The sequence below is a fragment of the Phaethon aethereus genome, assembly GCF_964289735.1.
Source record: "Phaethon aethereus genome assembly, chromosome: 3".
NCBI lineage: Eukaryota > Metazoa > Chordata > Aves > Phaethontiformes > Phaethontidae > Phaethon > Phaethon aethereus.
Window position 1 is genome coordinate 38,017,205 of NC_138576.1, and position 17,382 is coordinate 38,034,586.

The 17,382-nt window shown below is 42.3% G+C and overlaps 1 protein-coding gene across 1 annotated transcript in view; it reads left to right on the top strand.

Moving 5' to 3' along the window:
* Positions 1 to 523: 523 nt before the first annotated feature.
* Positions 524 to 17,382, top strand: part of SH3BGRL2 (SH3 domain binding glutamate rich protein like 2) — a gene marked incomplete at its 3' end in the record, with an annotated part of 41,814 nt that continues 24,955 nt past the window's right edge. Inside the window, exon 1 of the mRNA XM_081998255.1 lies at positions 524 to 794. Within this exon, the coding sequence (XP_081854381.1) occupies positions 750 to 794 (45 nt within the window). The 5' untranslated portion in view covers positions 524 to 749. The remainder of the gene's footprint in view (positions 795 to 17,382) is intronic.

Consider the following 17,382-nt stretch of genomic DNA (forward strand, 5'->3'; position numbering starts at 1 on the left):
TAACTTCTTTGAGACCTGCGGGCTAGGAGAGCCCTCTCGCCCAGTGGCCTACCTCCCTTGCGTTGTCCCTTTTGCCTGCCCTGACAGGAAAGCGCCTGTGTGGTCTGTCCAGAGCAGCGCCATTTTCTACCCCTTTGCCGCTGTAAATGGTGGCCAGCAGGGCTGGCCTGGGGCCCGGCAGAGCAGAGATGGTGGCTCCCCACGAGGCAGGAGTGCCGGCAGCAGCCAGGCAGGCCGAGCTGTCAGGGAGGAGCAGCCTTGATGGCAGACGGGCTGAATTGAAGCGCTTTGTTCGCCATGCGCTGGGGCCGCTTTGACCTGCAGACAGCGCACCTGGAGGGTGGCACACGCCCCTTCTCAGCCTCTCAGACGCCAACGGTGGCACTGTGACAGCCCTGGGCGTTGGGGGCAAGGCCGCCTGCAGCACGCAGACTGCCGGCCTGGCTCGGTTTTCCCCGTGAAGCGCGACGAAGGGCGGTCTGTCCCCCGCCTGCGGCGAACTACAGCACCCGTCGGCCCCTGCGCGCCGCCCCCACCTTTCCCGCCTCTCGCCGTTCTCGCCTGCCTCCTGTCAGCGAGCGGCCGGACCTGGCTCGCCCGAGAGGGGCTGCTGCCGCGGGGGAGGGGGCGCTGCGGAGAGCGGCGGCGGGGCGGAGCGGGGCGGCTTCGTGAGCGGCGTCCCCGCAGCCTCGCTGCCCCGTCCCGTCCGGTCCCGTAGCCACGGTGGCGGCGCGGCTCATGAAGTGAAGATGGTGATCCGCGTCTTCGTCGCCTCCTCCTCGGGCTCGGTGGCGGTGAGTCGGGGCGAGCGGCACGGCCAGAAGAGAGAGGAACGGGGCGCGGGGCCGCCGCGGCCAGGGCTCAGCCTCGGGAGCAGGGGACAGCGCGGGGCGAAGCTGCCCGGTGTTTGTCAGCCGCCGGTCGCCGTCCCCGCGGTTTCCGAGCCTGCCCTCGGCTCCGAGACCTGGCCCCGCACGCCGACATGGAGCTGAGGGTCGGCAGGCTGTGGTGGGCGCGGGTCTGAGTTTGCCGGGGTCGCGTGTGCAATGAGGGGAGAAAGAACAACTATCTCCCCCCGCCCCCCCGCGAAAGGCTGCCAAAGCTGAACTTGCTCCTAAATTGCCTGCGGCAAACCAAGCCCCCCTGAAACCGCTTTGTAGGGAGCAAATATTGGGTGTGTTTAAAGGGTCTTGAAGGTGATTAAGGTGGGCTAAACGTGCCTGCTGGGGAAGGGGGTTCCGCGCCTTGGGGCGGGGCGGGCCGCCTGAATCCGCTCAGGCGCGGTGCCTCGGTGCCCGCCAACTACTGCAGTCTTAAAAAATAAATAAACGAAGAGCCTGGAGACAAACTTCAGGCCAGTAGCACCTCTCTGCATTCACAGATACTCTGGAAAAGGTACAGCGCCTTTCAAACTCGGTTTTGAATGGCATCTCTGCGTCCCTGTGCTTAACTGAAGCTGTTACAGCTTTCTCTTGTTACATTAATTACGCATGTGACCTATGAATTTCCATATTTTCATATAAAGTGAGAGCTCCAATTTCTGATAAGGCAGTCTGAGCGTAAGTGTTCTACTGAATTTGTTCTTTAATGAGAAATGTCAGAAGGATTTAGATATAATTGCTATTCTTTATGCTTCAGCAGTGAAGGCAGCAGCGTTTTTGCGTTGCAGAAGGATGTAGCCCGGTATTTTCTCATCTGAAGGTTTATTGTGTGTTCACTTCCTTCAGCCTTTTACTGCGCGATACTTGTTTTCAGTTCAGTGCCATAGTGACACGTATGTGTTCTGATACGTTTTGGCATGAAGTGTTCAAAATGCTTAGTGGCTGCATTACAGCTAATAAAAATTAATTATCCATTTCAGTAGCCGACTGAGTAAACACAGAGTGTCTTCAGAACTCTATAATCCAAGTTCATCAAGCATTCATAACAGAAACATCTCCTTCCCCACATGGGCAGTTGGTTCATGCTGTGGTAGCTTAGTATTTCTAGGTTTAGTTTCTGTTTCATGCCTCATAGCCTGAACAATAATGTGTAGTTTTATATTTTGGTTTTGTTGAAGGGGCGGAAAAGGCCCATGTAATTAGCTCACCCATATCTCCTGTTCTGACCCGCCTGCAAATAGGTTATTGTTGGGAGTTTTTGATTCTGCCCTCTCCTTTCCCTGTCTCTGCCTGCAAGGTATGTATCCCGTTAGCAGCAGCAATGTAACTCTCCTCACCATCTATTAACCCAGCAAACCAAGTCTGAGGTTGACGAGCAATTTATTTGCACATTGGTTCACTTGCTGTCTTTTTTCTGGGTTGGACAACAAGAAGATCATATTATAATATGGAATGACAGTTTGCATACTGGGGACAGTCAACTTTCTTCATATAGACAGCAGTACATCTGAGTACAATCTAGCCAGAGAAGAACAGATAGTGATTGAAGGTACTGTTACACAGGACCAGAGCTGTGACATCTCTTTTCTGTCAGTTTTTCTTCCTCTGTGTTATCACAGCATTTAGGAACCTTCGTTATAGGCTAGGTTCCTGCTGTGCTCAGTGTTGCATCATCGAGGTTTTTTTTCTGTGGGCTTTGCAGAGGGTGTTCATAGATAAGGGCTAAGTGATTGAGGAAAATGACAGAGACAAAACTACTATCAGCAGCTTATGTGGGAATCCGCATCTGGAGAAAAGGGTGGTTACTGTATTGCACATCTCTAAGCAGGGAAGTTTTAAACATATTTTCATCCTCCTAGAAGTAAATATTAGTGAGAGAAACAAAAAATGTTTTGAGTCATGTAATTCCTTGTCATCTCCTCCAGCCTTCAGCACAACTATGTCAGCTATGTTTGGGATATCGTGCAATTCATGAGATGGGATAATTTCCCTGTCTAGAGAAATGAGTACCCCTGATATATCTCACTGTCGCCTGCTAAAAACAGTGTTAGAATCCATGGTTTAATTTCCACCTGGAGTCAGCTTGAGTCAAATTGTAGGCTAGGTGCTTTTGAGAGTGGATGTGGCTGAGATTAGTATCTGACCTGCTGTAGTTGACTGAAAACTTCTATATGTAATATTTGCTGATAAACTAAAAGCAATGTCATAGTGACATGATTCCCTTTCCTAATTTCACTGGAGGTATTTTGTTAAATTACTTGTTATTTTGAAATGAAAAGCTTGTCTAGTCTCTATACTAAGCTTTTGGGTTTTTTGTAACCTCACCAGCAGTGTGCTGCTAAAGCAGGGGCATTTCTCAGTCCCCTTTCCTCTTTGTGCCTGGAATAAGACTGGTTTGAGTTTGCATAGAGGGAGGGGTGAAGACGGTGATTTGTTTAAATAAATATAATATGCAACAATTTCCTTATGTTAACTGGTGAAAGAGATGATATTACCTAGCAAATATAATGAGCTAAACTCTTTCTGTATGACTCCTTTTGAAATCTTCAGAATACCCAGGTCAAATGATAGGCATTTGGCTGAAACATTCCTGAGAAATACACTGGTCGTGTAGTCAGTAAAGGCTTCAGTTTGCATAAATATAACTTTCCCTGGAAACTTTAAAAATGTTTATTCATCCTGATACTTGGTGTAATTTCTTTAGTGCTAAAGAAGATAAAAATATGTAATAGTCATGTGTAATTCTAAGAGTTCACTGCATAAAATGTTTTGGGGGTCATTCTGGAGAATGAGAAAAGGAAATAATTGGAGTAGATGAGAAGGAGCCAAGAATAACTTGAACCTTACCTCCGTTTCATCTTGGACTTCTCCCTGAAGCATCTTACATTTGGAGGTTCTTAGACCCCTGAGAGATTAATGGTAGCAACTATTTTTTGTTGTTTTTTTTTTTTAAATAAAACTTGTGAATATAAATGCCTCATGAGCTTAAAAATGCTCACAGATCCCAAACCGTAGTTGTTGCTTGATTGGAAACACTAATCTTCAGTGTTTACGGAAGCTGGGCTGTGGATTTATCCTGTTAGGGATGCTGTAGACAAGTTCCCGAAACCTTCTTGTGGGAAGGGAGGAGAGAGGCATTGTGTCTATGTGTACATCTCTAAATAACCTCGTGTTGTTTTAAGCATGCATTAAGCAGATGAAACCGAATCACAATGGGCAGCCTCTGAACAGGCAGGCAGGCATGTTTCTACACGCCTTACTGTCTCCTGCTTTTTCTGACCTGAATTTTCTACTTGTTGGTAAGCTGTGTCTTGAATTCCAAGCACTGCTTTGTAGGACTGGGGAGGCAGGCTTTGCTACTCCTCCCTGATAAGGACAATCCGTGCTCTTTTGTGCTTAGGAGAAAGGCTACTTTACAATTAGCGTTTACTTTTCTCCCTCGGCAGTGCTTCACTGTTGTCAGGAAATAGTTGATGCCCTCGTTTTTCACCAAATCATTCGAAGGTGACTAATCTGTTTCCCATTTTCCAGTCTATCAATAAAAATTTACACTTGTGCTACCATACTATGTATTGACTCAGTTAAAAGGTTTCCAGTGTTTTAAAGCAGCTCTACCTTTGACAGGAAACTGGTAGTATGAGCTAAGTAACTTTATGCCTGGAGTTTCTACAGTTTTCTAGAAATGCCAAACCAGAGGAGACATCAGCCCTCTTGCAGTCAGAGGACTGAAGATCAGGTAAAGGGGAATGACACTGAAGAGCTTTCAAATAATGGAGAAACTTCAAACAGCTGTCTCACTTGTACTTTCTCCTCTGTGGTAATCGTTTATTGCCTTGGAGCTTCATCTGTTAATCTGAAATAATGGGGAGTTACTGAAATAATGGAACAGCAGGTAGAGTCTCCTTTGACCAGTGAGAGATGTGAAAACAGTTTCCCACTGAAATTTTTGTGTGTTCGCAAGATGTGAAAAACACAACTGAAATGAATTCCATTTAGTGTACAAGGGCAAGTGCTGTTCAGCCACATTCTCCAGGAGAATGTGTTTAGGGGGACAGGAGGGTTTGGGGAGGAACAGCACCAACCTGAATAGGCTTGTTTAAATGACAAGAACTTGGACTTTGACTCTTGCTACTGAAGAGAATTACAGATTTTTTACTAGGAAGCTTCATAAGATAGGTGGAGTTATAGTTAAATTGTTTCTATAGCAAATATTGGTTTTATGAAGCTAAAGCTCTGCTTTTGTTTGAGCTTATTATAGAGGTCAAATGAGTTGTATTTTTTGTTTCCTGGAATGACTTTAAATCACAGTATAAAACATCAGAATGTCAGAATAATTGTAGTCATGTTTGTTTGGTTCACATGGTGTTGGGTAATGTAATGAAGACAAATACAATGCTAACATACTTAAGGCTAAGCTTGTCTCCTAGTGATAATGATGAATTCCAACTCCACCCTTGTTTGCACAAAGTCATTGTAACTCAACATTTCTCATAGCAATTTCAGGAATAATGTACTTCTTGTTGAGAGGTGTGCAATAAACTAACTTAGAATATGTCACTTCTAGAATATCCACCATGTAACAGTTTTTTTTACATCTCTGCACCTCCAAAGCGCAACAGTCAAAACTGAAAGTGATTTTGTTGAGTGATACGAGTGCTTTTTGTGAAAACTGTATTATTTATGGTCATCATTTGGAGGGATTTACAACGTGTTGCATGTGATTTACGGAAATTCAACTACCCATGATATAAAATACTAAGCTTTGCAAATTATAAGCATTATAATGATTTTTTAATATTAGGAGTTTGTACAATCAGATCATAGCAGCAGGTAAATTAGCTTTTCAGAAATGAGACAATAATCTTTAAAATTAGAAGTGATCCTTCAATGTTTACTTGGAAAATAGCAATGTTTTAAATGCATAACCACAACATTGTCTAACATCTGTCAGCATGCTGAGGATACATGTGTTAGATTGAATACTCAAAGCCTGATTTATGAATCTCACATGAACATCGTACTGTGTCACTTTACTTGGTCAAGACAGTGGTGCGTCTATAGAGTAGTGCTGTAGCAACAGCAGTGATGCTGGAAGAAAAGTTGGATCCTTGTTCAGTCACAGGACGTCATATTTATCCGTGTCTTGGACCTTAGCAATTATATCGTGCCTGTAGGAGAGATCTGGGGACTTTCTGGATCTAGTGCCTTTGACAGAATTAGTTCCCTCATCCTTCCTCAAGTTACTTATTGTCAGGTCAGCTGGCTCATAGTCATCTTTGCTGACTTCTGTCAGTCCTGTTTTGCAGGATTCATGTGGCAGAGGGGGCCTGAGAGCCTTCGCTCATGGCTCTGAATTCTGAGAGACAGGGAGGTCAACGCTGAAGGCTTTAGCTGTTTTTCACCCTAAGGACCCTCTGTGGATCTAGCTCTCACGTTTGTATTCGAAAGCAGCCTACATTGTACTTACATCCTTCTGCCTTGTGGTGGAGAGAACTAAAAGCTCTGAACAGTGGTTCAGATAATTTAATGAACGTGTTGAGGCAGGAGCCGAGTGAGAACCCTAGCCACAAAGATACAGGTGGAATTTAGACCATCTGTGTATGGCATTCAGTACCTAACTGTTGCACCATTCTTGTGTGCTCTAGCGCTTTTCAAATATTTACATTTCTTCTGGGCAGATAGATTATGTCAGAAATAATGCTACCTTGAAGAACATGCTTTAGACTACATAGTGTCATGAACAGTAGTATTGTTACTGACCTTTGATTACAATTGTTGGTGTAATAAAACTTCGAAGGATGTATTGTTCTGACTGTTTGGAGTGTGTGTTTTGACTCTCCATTTGCTGATATGCTTTGTACAGGCATATGGTTCAATGTCTCTTAACAACTATATAGTGACATTTTCATTAAAGATTTAGCTCTCTATTATGAATATATTCATAGAATCATAGAATCATTAAGGTTGGAAAAGACCTCTTAAGATCAGCAAATCCATCCGTCAACCCAACACCACCATGCCCACTAAACCATGTCCTGAAGTGCCACGTGTACATGTTTTTTGAACACACAAAACCCATTCACATGGGTTAGAAAGAATAAAATGAGTAATAAAAGGCAACTTGTTCATTTTAAGAAGCCTTTTCCCCTCTGTTTTTCTATAGAGCACAGCAGTGTCAAAGTGCAAGTCCCTGAATGGTCATACTTCACAGATGGTGACCTGTTCTCCTTAATCGTCCACCCATGTCATCAAAGCCTGGAAATTCATTTTCCTAACCCTGGTCATAGTGTCAGTGATCACAGGAGGTCACATGTAACTGAATTTGATTACAATAATGAAAAAAAAAAGAAGTAATAATTAACTTGTATGCAATTTATTGCTACAAATGACTTTTGGATTACTTTTGTCTTCCATGTTGTTTTATGAAATTAAAATTAATTTGGGTGCATAACTCACCTGTTTGTTTTCTATAGAGTACAAGCCAGGAGGAAAGGCAGGGAATGAAGCAAATGCCAGTCTTTGGTTGTCCCCGTTGTGTTGTCTGGTGCTAGTACATCAACATACAAACTGCCACATCTATAGCTGTCCTTGTCACATTATTCTCTGCCAACATTGCTCTTGCAGAGACGAACTCCATTGGAGGGGCAAAGCAGGCAGCTCACATGCTGTAACACAGTAGATCACTGCAACTGCTTAGCTTCAGTCCTGCTGACCTGGAGCTGTTGGTACCGGCAACTTTAATCTGGTGAATTCAAACTGAAAGCAGCATGTTTTCCATATGCAGCCTATTCCTGGCTTGGTGTCTGGTTTCTTGTCACTACAAAGGTCTCTCAGCCAGGAGACAATGAATTGAATTCTATTACATTTGGACATCACAGAACTGCTTTCCCAAAATTTGTGCAGCTATTCTTCTGTAAACCTAGGTCAACTACTCACTTCCCCTCTAGATTTTTTTTTTCAGGAAGTCTTACGTGGGCAAAATATGCTAAGCAGCAGAACATTAGTATTTTTTTTTCTTTGGGAGCTAAGTATCTTTGTGAAAAGAGGTATTAAAAAAGCCTGTTGAATTCAAGTCACTGCTGGACTAATGTGAATCCTGTGATCTGCAGTCATTTACTGGGATGTGTGCCTAGTGTAGTAAATTCGTGTAAAATGTGATCCAAAGCTTGTTGATATTAGTGAAAATGTCTTAATTGACCAACTGGGATTTCATCCAAGCCAGGTGGTTTCCATGCTTACCATTAAATCTAAATGGTGTCTTGTGTTGTGTGAAAGGTTCAGAACGTCAAGCATGTGTATTGTTCTAAATGTTTTTATTCATGTATGTAAACTGTACAATGCTGCTGGCTCCAACTTTGAATTGCTCGAGTACTGTCTGCAAACACAACATGTCCTCATTAGCAGTAAGGAGAAATGAATCTCAGGATATAATCTTCTGCCTAAAATGAAAGAACTTGATTATGGGTAGAATGGTTGTATTGGAGTCCTAAGCCTCTGTCCTTGGGCAAACCATAGCAAGTAAGTACCCATTGCATGACTTACAGGCCACATTCTAGGCAAGAAAACTGAGTTTCCTGAATTTCCACCATTCTGGTGGACAGTGAGGCTAGAAGCAAATAATCAGCTCTTGCAAAGTTATGTCTCTCTTCTATTCCTGAACACTTCCCCATTTTTAAAATTTAAGGATCTATAGATAAAATTCAGGAAATAGTGAAGACATACCAGTAAATGTCAAAGTGTACTGGTTGATGTTATCTGATAGTTATAAAGCCCAGAAAACAAGCTTGCCTATGTAATGGGGCAATATTTATTCAGAATAAATCACTTTTCTTAGTACCTGTAAGAGCTTAAAAAAAATTTCTGTATTCTAACTGATACATTGAATATTTGGGTTCTAATAGTCTTGTCAAAGGTGAAGTATACTGTTCAATAAGTCCATTTCACTTGCTATATGAATGCTTTTGATTTTAATTAAAATGAAAGCAAAACATTAAATCTAGAATGCCATGTTTTAGTTGCCCTGGTACTCTTCTGTACAATGCATCTCCCAGTTTAATTATTTCAGACATTTCTATTTATCCAAAGAGGGAAATGTAGAAGCAGTTAGGATTTGTGGAAGAGTAGTCAGCATTTAAGGAAGTTCCTTATTGTATAAAATCAGGATGACTTTTGTCCTTAGCAGTCTGAGTTCAGCTTGGAGATAAAAAATTGTCACTAAGCCGGTAACATAGACTGTATCATTTTACTAGCAAATACACGAAGGGCAACAGTTTCCTCACTTGCAGCCTCAGGTGCTGGCCTCCTAAGGGACTCTCTCCAGAATGAAATACTACAATCTTTATTTTGCTTGCAGTGTGAAAGCTTGATAAGAATAATAATGAACACAGAAATGCTCTAGTCCTTGGAGCCTATTCTTACTCGAAATCTACTGTGTCCAAAACTGTGATCATGTGCCAGTATGTCAGTGTTTTTTACCAGCTTAGAGTTTGATAAGTTTTACAGAAGATAGTTAACATTTGCAAGTCTCTTAAGCTGGTGGATTTTCTTCTTGGCACGGTGAGGGGAAATGCAGAAGTGGTGGTAGTGTTTCTTACCTGTGACTGTCAGTGGAAACAGTCTGCAGTTAGCTGCAGTATCTTGGAAGAGCTTCGGAGTTCCTCGGTAGCCATGAGACTGTTTCCTTAATCTTCTCTTCTGGGGTTGTTATGTTGTTTAGTCAGCACCTGTTGGATGGGCAGATGGAGTCAATTCAGAAACCTAAGTCACTGTTGACTCTCATTTTTAAAAACAGACATCAGATTCATTTCAGTGGGACTCATGTAGGTGAGCAAGGGGTGACCTGATCTTTCAAAGAATGACTCAAACTTGCTGAACTTCAGGTACTTTGACTGGGAGGAAAGGGTGACTGAGATACAAACATAGTGCAGGCAACTCATTATTTGTCTCACAGCAAGAGAGCATGGATACAACACCTGCCTTCTTGTCTGTCTTGGGCTTTAGGCCTCTATCTGTAAAGTATTTTGGGGTGAAATCTCTTGATACTTCTGTTCAAGGCTGTGGCAGTCCCTGCATTCAGATGTCCTACTTTACTGTAAGAGTTATTTATCACCACTCTGAAGGGGCTGAGTCAAAGCATGGGGATATCCTTCTTTTGGCGTGATAAGAGCTATAGAGATGAGGAACCTTCTTGAAACAAGTTATTTCTATTTCATTGGTGGGGGAAGAGAAAAACAGCTGGGTTTTACAACAGTAAACAAGCTTATTTAGTCTAAATTTAATATTGTACTTCACTATAAAATAATTGAATTTGGCACAGAGGAAAGGGAGTAACTGACTTGCTAGCTGATTTATGATGAGAAGCCCTTAGGAGACACAGGTTGTTCAGTGGCTCATGTTAATCATCAATAACAGCATTGTTATTGATAATCCCCACCATTCCTAGTAAGACAATGTGGAAAACTGCAAGATGTTTCTCATGTTATTGCAAGGAATAAACTTGCAGAAGTTAATGCCTGGGAGTGACCTTTGCAAATGTATGAATCTGCCTTTTGTTTGAATATACATATGTAGATTTATATTCACATATATATTTTTGCATACATATATATATTGAGGTAGATTTTTATATAGTGTGTGTATATGTTATGTATATTTATACCTGTGTATATGTGTGTGTATGTTTCTTAACCTTGGAATCATCAACAGATGCTGATTATCACTCGGTAAAAATAAACTGCTGATTTTTGCATACTCAGAAGAGAAATAAAGTGCCTCAATATATGCCAGCATCTGTCGGAGCCCTGTCAAAAATGACTGCTCCTTTATTTGAGGAGTTGGACATAGGGAATTGTAACCATGGATGTCTGTCTTCTGTCTAAGCTAGAGTGCTAAAATCATGGTGCTTGCTCAGCTATCTCTGTTATTCTATGTGTCTGGCTGCACTTAAGAGCTTTACTTATGTAGCTTATTTCAGACAATGAGGTGCTTACAAAACATCAAAATAGTTATAACAATGTAAGGTATCCACCAATACAAATGTGCTGGCTAATGGGGACATAGAGTGGCATAAATATTTCCATTCCTACCTGGGAAAAAGTTAACATCAGTGTAAACAATGTTATGAAGATTTTTACCTGAGAGCTCTGACAGGGCTGGTGGTGGCAGTTTCATAGAATCATAGAATAGTTTGGGTTGGAAGGGTTGTTTTAAGGTCATCTAGTCCAACCCCCCTGCAACGAGCAGGGACATCTGCAACTAGATCAGGTTGCTCAGAGCCCTGTCCAACCTGACCTGGAATGTTTACAGGGATGGGGCATCTACCACCTCTCTGGGCAACCTGTGCCGGTGTTTCACCACCCTCACTGGGAAAAATTTCTTCCTTAGATCTAATCTAAATCTGCTCTCTTTTAGTTTAAAACCGTTACTCCTTGTCCTATCGCTATAGGCCCTGCTAAAAGGTCTGTCCCCATCTTTCTTCTAGGCCCCTTTAAGTACTGGAAGGCTGCAATAAGGTCTCCCTGGAGCCTTCTCTTCTCCAGGCTGAACAACCCCAACTCTCTCAGCCTGTCCTCAGAGGAGAAGTGTTCCATCCCTCTGATCATTTTTGTGGCCTCCTCTGGCCCCGCTCCAACAGGTCCGTGTCTTTCTTGTGCTGAACAACCAGCGCTGGACGCAGGACTCCAGGTGGGGTCTCACCAGAGTAGAGCAGAGGGGCAGAATCACCTCCCTCGACCTGCCGGTCACACTTCCTTTGAGGCAGCCCAGGAAGTGGTTGGCCTTCTGGCTGCAAGTGCACATTGCCGGCTCGTGTCCAGCTTTTCATCCACCAGTACCCCCAAGTCCTTCTCGACAGGGCTGCTCTCAATCCCTTTGTCCCCCAGCCTGTATTGATACGGCGGGTTGCCCCGACCCAGGTGCAGGACTTGGCCTTGCTGAACCTCATGAGGTTCACACAGGTCCATGCCTCGCTCTTGTCCAGGTCTCTCTGGATGGCATCCTATCCCTGAGTTGTGTCAACTGTACGACTCAGCTTGGTGTCATCTGCAGACTTACCGAGGGTGCATTCGATCCCATGGTAACTTCAAAGTTGCTCTTGTGCCTGTTGCAGAGCTCTAGGACAGAACACGTACCAGCATTCTAGCCTCTTCAGTTGCAGCCTTATGTGTTTGCCTTCATGGGTGCTGAAGACAGGCTTGTAATGTGTTGGACTGTGAAACTGAGCATCTGCAGGACCGGGACATGTCTAGTTATGCTACTGCTGTAGGGGTGAGAACTTTTAGCAAGAGGAGGGTAGCAAGCTTCTGCTTGTGACAAAGCCTTAAACCACCACAGTTTCTGGCTTTCTGAGTGTCCCCTTCCATGGGATTGTTCTGCTGCAAACTCTACCAGCAGGGTTACTGTCAGAGCTTTTGTTTGTAGGCAGAGTCCTGAAACCATGAACTTGTACTCCATATTAAATACAAGTCAAAACATGTGATTGTGTATGTTCCCTTGACACATGCTGATAAATTTTTCCTGTTGGCATTTTGCTTTTTACGCTTTTACAAAAAGACAGAACTTTGTTTACCTTCACATGCTAGGAGATATGGCCTGTTGTGATCCTTTTCACCAATCTGCTGTGTAACATGGGTCCTCTGAATTCAATGGATAGATCCCAGCTGAAGCAAGAGAACGTGACTCAGAAAAAAAATTAATCAGAATTTAATTGTGGACATTCCATCACAACTTTCACAAATTTGTTTTATTTCCTGACATTGTCATCCTGCGGAGGATAGTATCAAGTATTATCTGTGCTATTAAAACCTTTTTGAGTGATTATTTGGAACAATTTAATAGTAACATTACAAATCAATTGAAGACTGGTTTCTTAATCATAGAATTGGGGTCTGTGTTTTTCAGAGAAGGGAAGTGAATTTTGTGTGTCTTCATTTGAAAGAAAGCTTCCTTTGATCTGATGAACAATAGATCATCAGCAACTGAAACCTGTGATTACATTGCTGCAGGGTTGGTGAAATTATCATCCCTGTCTACTCTTAAAGAAACACAATTCAAGTATGTATTAAACCGTTGATCTGGATCTGCATCTCATAAGGTCAGACAATCTTCCTGAAGCATCTCTAATTGAGTGATCTGGTATGTTTATACAGAAGCAGAGACAGGAGTGGCAATTGAAGGATTTAGATAGCATCATATTCTTCAGTAGGAACCTGCTAGGAAGCTAAAATTAGTTAGAAAGGAGATACAAAACTAGCCTTTCATCAGAGAAGACGGCTGCCTTGAAGGCCCTGGTGTGCAAGCAGTGCCCTCCTCATCAGTGAGACTGGCTTGCCTGCAGCAAGGTCTGTTTTCTAGTAGACGTTCCCAGCATCAGGCCCCAGGGGAGACTGAAAAATCTATGGGTTTGTTCAGTATGGTATTCAGCCATACCTTTGGCTATGTGGAGGTGACTCCTGTTGATCTTACACGAGATGTGTCTGCAGTTTATGGGATAGTAATCAGATGGCTGCTGTGTTTGGGGATGCAGCTAGTCATTAAGCAATGGGCCTGCAGAAGTATAAAAGAATAGGTAATTTGCACATACAGATCCGCAAGAACACACAAATTACAGAGATATAGTTGCATTTGTTGAAAGAGAAGGAACATTGACATTTGTTAATAAAGTTAGAAGCCTCATTCTGCTCTCAGTTGAGTCAAAGGTAATTCTGTTATTGATCTGAACGATAGCAGTGCCAGTTAGCCCCAGCTTAGGGAATGATATCAACAAAATCTGTCATCCTAGCCTTACAAAAACACACTGATAGAACTTTGCAGTAATACAGTCCAATTTTATCTGAAATCTGACATTTGTGTAGAGCCACAAATGCATTTTCTGTTGCTATTTCATATACTGCTCTGAAAACCTGTAAATACCTGTAAAAACTTAGCATAACAAATTCCGAGTGACTAGCACTGCTGTTACTGGTGTTATTTTGAAGTGCATTATCAGAACTGTGTATATCTGCAGTTGGCCGAATGACACATCTCTGCTGTGTGGATAGTAGCTGTCAGGAGAGAATAGTGAAAGTACTGACAGCTTTATTTCAAACTTGTTTTTCAAATTCTTTGGAGCATTTTGGAATCATAATATCTCTGATCGTTCAGGATTAGAAAACAAATTAATGCAAGCATATTCCTTCTTAGGGAAAGGCTAGATGTTTTTTTCCAAGTGTCCAATCATTCTGTCAAATTCATGGATGGGAATTAGTAGCTGTGTGGGAGAAATATGGATGTGACCTTGTGTTTATGTGGCAGCAGGGTTCTCCATGAAACCCTGGATGCCACTGCTGGGCTAGGCAGTACTGTAGTCCTGGAGCTTGCCTTAAAGTCTCTTCGTAACCATACTGCCAGGACACTCTGCCGCATGTGGCATCTCATCACTCCACATTCTTCATTAACTAGCTCTAGTTTCAGAAACAGCTGGAGCTGCAGTTGGATGCAGTTGGGACCTGAGTGACAACATACAGAGGGTGCAGCCTCAAGGGTAGGGTAGGAGGTGTCCAATGGGACTTACATCTTGAGCTCATAGAACTGAGACCTGACCCAGATGAAACAGAGCTAATTGCTTATTATGTCTCATACGCTGCTAGGTGTTTTTATCCATTGTAATAGATAAATATTCCTATGCCACTGGGTTTTGACGCTTAAAGCTAATGAAAAGGAAGAAACATGACCTATTTTTTTAGTGCCAAGAAATTTGCTATTATATCTCCTTTGCAGTAAGTACAGAAAATACAGCCGGGGATGCTTTATTCGTTGTTATAAAACAGCGTGACTGATAAATGAACAGAGCTAGTTCACAACACTTTCAGTGCTCCACTGACTCACTACGTCACAAAAAAAAAAGGCAATTTTGTGTTTTCATCTTAAAAGTCTAGGTGATAAACATGTTAGATAATAGGAAGTGTGTGTGAATGTCTTGTTAGAGGGATTTTTTGTTTTTAAACTTTTTTTTTCTTTGCAGAATTTAGAGTAGAATAGAATAGTATAGAATAGAATAGAATATTTCAGTTGGAAGGGACCTACAGCGATCATCTAGTCCAACTGCCTGACCAAGTCAGGGGTGATCAAAAGTTAAAGCATGTTATTAAGGGCAGTGTCCAAATGCCTCTTAAACACTGACAGGCTTGGGGCATCGACCACCCCTCTAGGAAGCCTGGTCTAGTGTTTGACTACCCTCTCGTAAAGAAGTGCTTTCTAATGTCCAGTCTAAACCTTCCCTGGTGAAGCTTTGAACCGTTCCCACGTGTCCTGTCACCGGATACCAGGGAGAAGAGCTCAGCACCTCCCTCTCCACCTCCCCTCCTCAGGAAGCTGTGGAGAGTATTGAGGTCACCCCTCAGCCTCCTTTTCTGCAAATTAGACAAGCCCAAAGTCCTCAGCTGCTCCTCATAGCACATTCCTCCCAGCCCTTTCACCAGCTTTGTTGCCCTCCTCTGGATGCATTCAAGGACCTTAATTAACATCCTTCTTAAATTGTGGGTCCTGGAACTGCACACAGTTTTCAAGGTGAGGCCGCGCCAACGCTGAATACAGCGGGATAATGCCCCTTTTGACTGGCTGGTTATGCTGTGTTTGATGCACCCAGGATGTGGTTTGCCCTCTTGGCTGCCAGGGCACACTGCTGACTCATACGAGTATTCTAGCATTTGCTTACTTTCCAAAACCTGCTTATAAAACTGCTCCCTTCAATGCTATTGCAGTGAACTTCAAACAATTACCAAATATTTAACACATTAACACATTTTAAGAAAATAAAGAAACAAACTATAGTTACTACGTTTTCCTTCTCTCCACAAAATCATTATTCTACCAAGAAAGCTTGATTCACATTCATGAACTGATATCTCTTAAATCTCTGCAGATTTTCAGCTGTAGCAGTATTGGACTTCCATGTGCAAGACACCAAACAATTCCTTGCTCTCCTAACTCTGCAGGAGGAACTGTGAGATTCAGTTTTCTGTTCATCACTGCAGGACTAAGGACGGAGTTTCCAATAGTTCATAACTTCACAGTTCTCGACTACTTTGCTGAACTGGAACTTTACTGGGAAGCAAAGGATATTCTTCAGAATCAAATAACTTACAGAAATCAAAAGAAATAAACATATGAATAAAGGTAATATAGCATGGAGATCAGAGAACAACTTGCATTAATTAGGAGATACTAAAGAGTAGCTGAATTAATAAAGGTTGCAGTTATCACAGTTGTATTTGTGTGTAGTATACATTTTGAAAAGTAAGATAGATGTTGCTTGTTGAAAGGGTTTCTTTCATGATGCAAAATACTTGCTATAAATATGCCACTTTGACAAAAGAGAATAGCAGGAGGAGGAGTTCAATGTAGAATGCTAAACCGGAGATTTAAATTATTCTCTGGCAACTTTGAGAGGTTTTCTGTTGGAAAATGCATGAAAGTAACACTTTCTTTTTAATTACTCTCTTGAATTACTGAAACATACGGTAAATTACAAACAAAAACATCTATCTATTGAAAGAAGTTTGCTGCCAGCTAGGCTTGAATTGTTAAGTCTTTTGAGATGAATTATTCTAGTCCTGTAGGATGGTTCCATCAGAAGAAGTTTTTGATAGCTGAGAATGTGCTTTATGAATCCCTGAAATCTTCCAGGCTGCTCAAAGTATGTCTTGTCTTTTGTGCCAGCCACTAGGATTCCCAGCCTTGGTTAAAAAAAATAAAAAAGTCCTATAACATAATTCTAATAAGTTTGAAACTTCTTGGCTCACTGTTGCCTGAGACATTTTTAAAAGCAAACCAAGTTACCAGCATGCTCTGGTAATCTGCCTTCTGTTTTAGCTAGAGGCACAGCTGAAGAAGAACCAGTATGCTTTCACAGTGCCCTCACAAGAAAATACCAAGGCCTAGGAGAGATTCTGTATCTGTAGCACAAATATAATTTTCAGTGTGCATTTTGTCAAATAGAAATGTAAAAGTTTTCAGGATAGTGTAATTCCACAGAATGGAGTTCTTGCTGTAGGTTACGATCCAAACTGGCAGTAGGTTTTGCAAGTTTCGCTACTAGACCAACTAACAGCACATCCTGACCTTCAGTCTGGCAGTCACCTGCTGCTTGCTAGGCTGGGCTGAGAATCCTCTCGCTACATTTCTCAGTCTGCATGGAGTCCTCTGGCTGCTGGTCTGTCAAGGTCTCTGATTTGGAGCTGCCTGTCTGTACACTCGGTGGGGCTTCGAAGTTCTGGTTCAGTTCCCATTGCAAAGTCTTTCAAGTTTCACTTTGTTTTAGTCAATTTTTATTACCACAAGCATTGCTGATTTTTTGGTTTCACATTGATGCAACAGACTACAAATTCATGTCATTATTGGAAGATAGATCCAGCTTCAATGGTATTCCTCTTCTTTTGACGGGAAGTAATGAGCCAAGATTTGGGTCTCATAGCATCTGATTTCTTCCAGTCCATCAGATTCTCACATGCAAGTGCGTTTTCAA